General features: G+C 39.7%; 1 protein-coding gene across 1 annotated transcript; it reads right to left on the bottom strand.

The window, feature by feature from the left end:
• Positions 1–138: 138 nt before the first annotated feature.
• On the bottom strand, positions 139–5,451 carry LOC132177837 (putative pectate lyase 8). The gene is made up of 7 exons (XM_059590306.2): positions 5,205–5,451; positions 4,675–4,728; positions 3,860–3,934; positions 1,859–2,501; positions 1,651–1,754; positions 1,115–1,253; positions 139–1,014 (listed from the first exon to the last, which is right to left on the bottom strand). Exons 1-7 carry the CDS (start codon positions 5,306–5,308, stop codon positions 793–795), a joined length of 1,341 nt encoding a protein of 446 aa, XP_059446289.2. The 5' UTR covers positions 5,309–5,451; the 3' UTR covers positions 139–792.
• Positions 5,452–6,419: the final 968 nt, after the last annotated feature.

Consider the following 6,419-nt stretch of genomic DNA (forward strand, 5'->3'; position numbering starts at 1 on the left):
AAAAAGGTGAAGTTAGTTAATGACATGATGTCACGTGCGTTTGCCGGTTGAGCACATGGAAGAAAGAAGAACATTGACAGAGGAGCATGATAATGGATAAGAAGATTGTACAGGATAACCCACAACTGCAACCAAAAGTAAAAACATTGCTTTCATTGCCAAAGAGAAGGCTGATAAGTAAAAAAGTAAAAGATAAAATTAAAAATAAAATAAAATAAAAAATACATCACCGCTATTGCTTGCTTGCTTGCTATGCATAATCTGTAACAAAGTTTTTTCCGTAATTCCCAGTTCGACATTCATACTTTTTTGCCTGTATGACTGACCCAACCGACAAAAAAAAAAAAAAAAAAGAAAAGAAAACACAAATCATTCAAATCCTATGAACCCAAAAGACAGACCAGTATGTAGGGACAAAGATTGACACTGGAAAGAGATGGATGGACAGGTGGAGAGTTAGAAGGTGATGATAAGGCAAAGAAGGAAACAAATGACGAACAACGCTTCCGCACCCGCCGCTAAAATGGCGTTTGCTTTTTTGCAGTTGAAGCAGGCCGAGGTTGAGCAGAGTAACATAACAGATGGATAGACAAACTGGATTCTTTTGAGGGATATGGATCCAATATATAATGACAATGTGTAAAAATTGTACACTTGTCAGAATATGTGGAACAGATGGGGAGAAAAAACAATGGATATTTGGGTAGTGATGTAATATAGTAGTAAATATTGAAGGAGGGGGGGGCCTTTTCTTTGGCCAATTTAATTGACTGAGAGAATGAGATACTTCTTCTAGCACTGGCGGCCTCTACGGCAACCAAGTGCACCGGCGTTGGAAGTCATGGAGCCAACCATTGAGGAAGACTTGGCACCCAAGCTGGAGGCTCTGGCGTAGCTGGCTGAAGCTCCAGCTCCTGAGGGGGTGAAATAGGCACCATTCAACAACAGATCTCCCTCTGACCTCCAATTCCAGCCCTTCCACTGGCTTGTTGGTGTTTCTACCCTCTTTGTCACCTGTCCAAATGGCGGATTCATTTGTAAATAACAATCAACGAATTCAGATTGTAATGGCAAAAGGGTAGAGATTATGTGTTGTATATATATATATATATACCTCTTTAGCAAAGGGGTTGACTGGTGCATTGTATCTGTTGCCCTGGCTATTGATGGTTGGATTTGCACTTCCACCAATGGCATACATCTCCCAGTGAGTGTAATCATTGTTCACAACATGGAAGTATCCGTGTCTACACCTGAATTATATATATATATTGATTTCTTGTCAGATCAATTAAAAGGCTTAAAGAATCAAAGCCAAAACAATATAAACAAGAGCCTCTGTCAGTATCATAAGGACATTTGTTCAGCAACTATTATTCATATACTGATGGGAAACTATAGAGTTTGTTTTGAGGACTGAACTGAAACAACTGATAGTTTAGGGATAAAAGTTGAAATCTAACAAACAAAATTTAGGGACCAAAATAATATTTTGAGGAAAAATCGATAAAAGGTGGAGACAAGATCATGCATCCGTAGTGTACTGGCCTGCTGGTTAAAAGCGATCATATATACATCAGGAAATCATTTTCGCTGAAATGAAAAGAAGAAAGAAAATGGTTTTAATATGAAAAGGAGAGGTAATAATACCTAGGCATTCTCTGGATAAGTCCCTCTCCAAAGTGGTTGTATGCGATGGTTACTTGCATTTGCTTGTCTCGGGTGTAAGAATCACTATGGCCCAATAGCATAACCTATTTTGCGACACATAATTAATAACAAGAGCGTCAGTGTTCCAAGTATAGAAACACATTTCAAACAAAATTGGTTGAGGAGGAGAGAAATGCATTGAACGCACCTCATTGTGGTGGGTGAGATGGTTGTTGGAAATGGTAATGGAAGTTGAGCCCATGACAGCATCAACAAGGCCATCAGCACACTTAGAGAGAGAGTTGTGATCAACCCATATGTGACTTGACCCGAAAATGGAAATGGCATCACCATCAGCCATTGTCCTCCACCCAAAGTGACTTGGCGAGCTTCTCACCATGGCATTGCCAGTAGGCTTGCAATCATGGATGTGTAGACCGTGAATGATAATATTAGTGACAAACTGGATAGTGATGCAAGCTCCATTAGCAACGTGGACATTGGCCCCACGGCCATCAATAGTCTTGAAGCTGTTCATGATCAGCTCCTGCTTCAATTGGATCACCATGTCCCGCTTGAACACAATCCACAGAGGTTCCTCCTGGATGACAGCATGGCGCAAAGTGCCGGGCTTGGGGTTGACAGGGTCATCATCGCCGGGGTCGGTGACAACATAGAAGCGGCCGTCACGGCCACCAACTGCATTCCTGCCAAAACCAATGCCACAGTCTGCAAGGCGCTTGCGGTTTTGTTGCCAGTTGGAGTCACAACGCCAGCAGTCATCAATGGGGTTGCCAGTTCCGCATGAGAAGAAGCCCAGCTTCCTCCTCTCTGTGCTGTTGCGGATGCGCCTGCCACATCAAACACATTGCTACCATTAATTAACATCGTAGTTTTTAAGCATAGGATGCAAAATTGTGTCTTATTCATCAATATGTTAGTTACTGTGTACCCAAATGAAGATAACCATGGAAATTCAATTACTCATCTATTACAGTTACATTTGCATAAACTAGTTATTGCAGTGTGAAAGACTATTGATTCCTCTGTGGTGTGTCGGTGGGGGTAATTTTCTTCCTCTCCCCTCTTATCCTCCAATCAATTTGGTCTACTAAAGGCCAAAATCTGAGCTGCATGGGGGCAAGGATACACCGACAAAAACACCAACCTTTCTTGTTCTTTATATTAGTGAGGGCAATTGGGTCGTTTTCAGTATAACGTATACAATTTTACTGGTTTTGGAATAGAAGCAAAACGAAGGGGAGTCTTTCTTGGCAATGTTTGTCCACGCGCGAAACAATATAAAGATAATCAATTCCTTATTTTCAGAGTATAAAATATTCTACCAGAAGTGAGAAACCTTGTCAAATTGATGAAAGAAAAAAAATAAACAAAAAACCAAAAAGTTTAGTACTAGTAAAATTACAATCTTATTATAACTATTATGATCATTATAAATGAAGAAGAATCAACAATGATATCTACCCACCAATATTCAAAAGCCTATATCTCTGTTAGCTACTTTTGCTACACAGACATGAGACATGCCACACGCACTCATGCAATATAAAGTAACTTTCCACTTAAATTACGTGCCAACATGATTAAAAAGGCAAATTCATTTGACAAAATCAAAATATATTCAGGGGCAGAGATATTATTATTATTATTATATACTAATACAATACCGCCAAGGCAGGCATACACATACAAGCAATTGTACGTTTTAAGTACTACGAGTGCACAAATTGGACAGAAAAGAGACAACGTAAACGAATTTATGTCCGCGTAACACGGATCTGGCACCACAAAGGAAGGCATGTTGATGGAGATATGGGAAAGAGCATGAGAAAGAGCCAGGAGGGTGAATATTATTTAGTATTTACCCTCCCCAGTGGCCATTACAGTAGAAACCCAGAAATGTTAAAAGGCATAAGGGGAAAGGTAGTTAGTCAAAAGTACGCAGATGTTCAAAGACAAGATAAACCCACCATTGGGTATAACAAAAATATCAAATGGGTCGGTTGGGTAGGTTCAAAATTCATAAAGTGCAGTAATAAGCGCCACCATGCTACGAACTACCTCTTACCCACCATTCACCAAAACCTTTTTTAGCAGTGAATGCAGTGAGATATATATTTTCTTAGGAAACAAACAAAAAACAGAATGCTGAGAGGAAATAAAAAAATAAAAAAGAGAAACCACCCACATCTCCACCATGGCGACAACCTCCTCTGGATCGTCCACCGCAAGCTCCTTCAAGCCCTCAGCCTCTTCCAACAAACTGAAACAACCAAAAAAAAACAACCATTACAAAGATTAATTAAACACACAATTACAAATCTAACATTTTACGGAAAATGGGTGAATATGACAAATGGACACGTGTCAAGCAAATGTAGCGAGTACGAAGATAGACTGGGAACGCGACACGCTCACAAGAAGTACAGTGTACACAGAGAGTGTTGGTGCGCGATGCTCGAGGGGCACCCACTCCCCCACACACACACACACTCTCACTATTCCAGTATAACCGTTAAAAAGCGGTTTCTAGAGAGAGAAACAACGAGGCTACTCGTCGGCGGGAAAGTCCTAAAAATGCGATTCTTTTTTATATTGGGAAAACGAAATGTCCTTCTTACCCATAAGGGGATTTTTTTATTCCTAGTGTGAAATGTAATAAATAGAGATAGGAAATAAAGGGGATTCTGTGAGGGTATATGTGGAAAGATGGTCGATCATCTCATTCTCGGTGACCTATCAGAGTTTGTTAATGGCAGAGGATTGAGGGAAGGTATCCAAAGAACGACCATAACGGAATTAACGATCCAGATCTAGGGATCTGGATCTCAACGGCTGGGATTCTTATTTACTGTTGGATAAGACTGTACCGAGAAAAACACAATGGGCAAAGCAACGGCTCAGATCGGTTGGGAAAATAAGGAAAATCTAATTAACGTTGGGTAGCATTTTGTTTGGTAGCTCAGACCCTTTTACAGTTTTACTGAGTAAATAGGCACTGACCTCGCCGCCATTGATGAGTTGCTCGAGCTCTGCAATTGCACTGTTCCCCCATTCCTGCACAAGAAATTTTTTTTTTTTTTATTAAACTAAGGCCTAAAGTACCACGGTGAACTTGTACGGACACTTTGAAGAACTCTCTCTCCCTCTCTCTCTCGCCATTAAAATTAAGCGTGGGCTAGAGAGAGAGAGAGAGAGGAATAAATGGAGGAAAAGAAAGCTTGAGAGCTTTGTGAAAAGGGGCATTAATGGAGTCCGAAAACAGTGAATGAGAAGTAGAACGGAAATTAATTAAGTCATCAAATAGAACCAGTAGTTTTTTATAGTATATTTTCCTATAACTACCCAGAAAAGAAAAGAACCTCGTAATGTGACTAAATATTTAGAACTAAAACCCCAAAAACTCCCAAATTAGAAGACATACACGAAAATGGGTCACGGAAATCAAACAGTCAAACAGAGAGGAGGCTCTGCTTTTACCGTACCAAATTTCACACACGGAGGGAGTGGAAATTATAGACAGGTAAACGTACCTGTTTTCTGGGATCTGGTTCTTCCACACAGTGCCCATTGCCCCAACGAACAATATCACCAGCATCACTAAGCTCAGACCAACCCATTTCTTAGACACCGCCATTGCCACTGCTCTCTTACTCTCTTTCTGTCTCCCGGAGGAGATGTAGAGTAGAGAAAGAGACAGACACGAATAAAGAGGAAAAAAGCAGAGGAAGAAGAAGAAGAAGAACAGGTGAGAGAGTCAGAGGACGATCTCCAACAAAACGGTCTCTTTATAGAGCAAGAAAGACAGGATCGACCCAAAAATAAATTAAAATGAAAGACAAAACGTCCCGTGCCGTTATCTAACTATTCGTTTTTTTAATCTTTTCTCATTTGACCCTGGTTCGCCTAACGGCGTTAACTGACCCATGGTTTTTGACCCTGGTTAGGTTCTCTTTAACCAACCCCACATTAACTAACCCACCCTTCGCAAATTAATTTAAGACTAATCTCTCTTTTAACTCACCGCATCTCTCCTAACCGCCACTAACTGTTTTAAGCTTTACCAAGCGCTCCGACACTCCCCCCCGCTCTCATGCACGTGCATTTCATAGGCCACTCACGTGCCATCCCTATTCCTCTCTTTTTTTATTTCTTTTTTTATGTTTTTTTTCTCAGTCACACGTATATGTTAACTGACCGACTAATATTTTTTATAATTATTAGAATATAAGATTTTGTTATATATTAATATTTATTATTTTTAAAATATAAACATATTAAGTGGATAAAGGTGATAATAGTGATATAATAAAAATCTAATGATTTTATTTAAAAATAAGTACTAAAATTTCCAAATATATATAATTATGATAAGTGCTTATAATAGAATATGCTATTTACCGTTTACTGTCTTGGCTCTTTGGGCATCTTACGGTTTAACCAACTTTAACGTTTTTAACTGCAGGGATTACTTCCTAATGCCACGTCAGCAAAGCCGTTACGGAAGGGGGTGGGTGTCAGTACGGACGGCGTCACGGTTTCTTGCTGATTTTGCGGTAGTGAATAAAGTGAGCATTAAGAAATTGGAAAAAAAAAAAAAAAAATTCTGTTATTTATTTATTTATTTGTTATGGGTCGCGTGGATACTGGATAGGTCATTCCCAGGCGCCAATCACGGCCTTTAAGTTGTTTGACTCACCCAACAGGATTCAACCAGAAGAATAATGCTTACAGGCTGTTTTTTTTTT

The sequence above is a fragment of the Corylus avellana genome, chromosome 4 (assembly GCF_965113065.1).
Source record: "Corylus avellana chromosome 4, dhCorAvel1.hap1.2, whole genome shotgun sequence".
Classification (NCBI taxonomy): Eukaryota; Viridiplantae; Streptophyta; class Magnoliopsida; order Fagales; family Betulaceae; genus Corylus; species Corylus avellana.

Coding starts and splice junctions, on each gene's coding strand:
- LOC132177837 (XM_059590306.2), bottom strand. CDS start 5,308: ATGGCGGTGTCTAAGAAATGGGTTGGTCTGAGCTTAGTGATGCTGGTG. Junction 3,935..4,674: donor AACTCATCAATGGCGGCGAG/GTCAGTGCCTAT, acceptor TGGTTGTTTCAG/TTTGTTGGAAGAGGCTGAGG. Junction 1,015..1,114: donor TCAACCCCTTTGCTAAAGAG/GTATATATATAT, acceptor CCATTTGGACAG/GTGACAAAGAGGGTAGAAAC.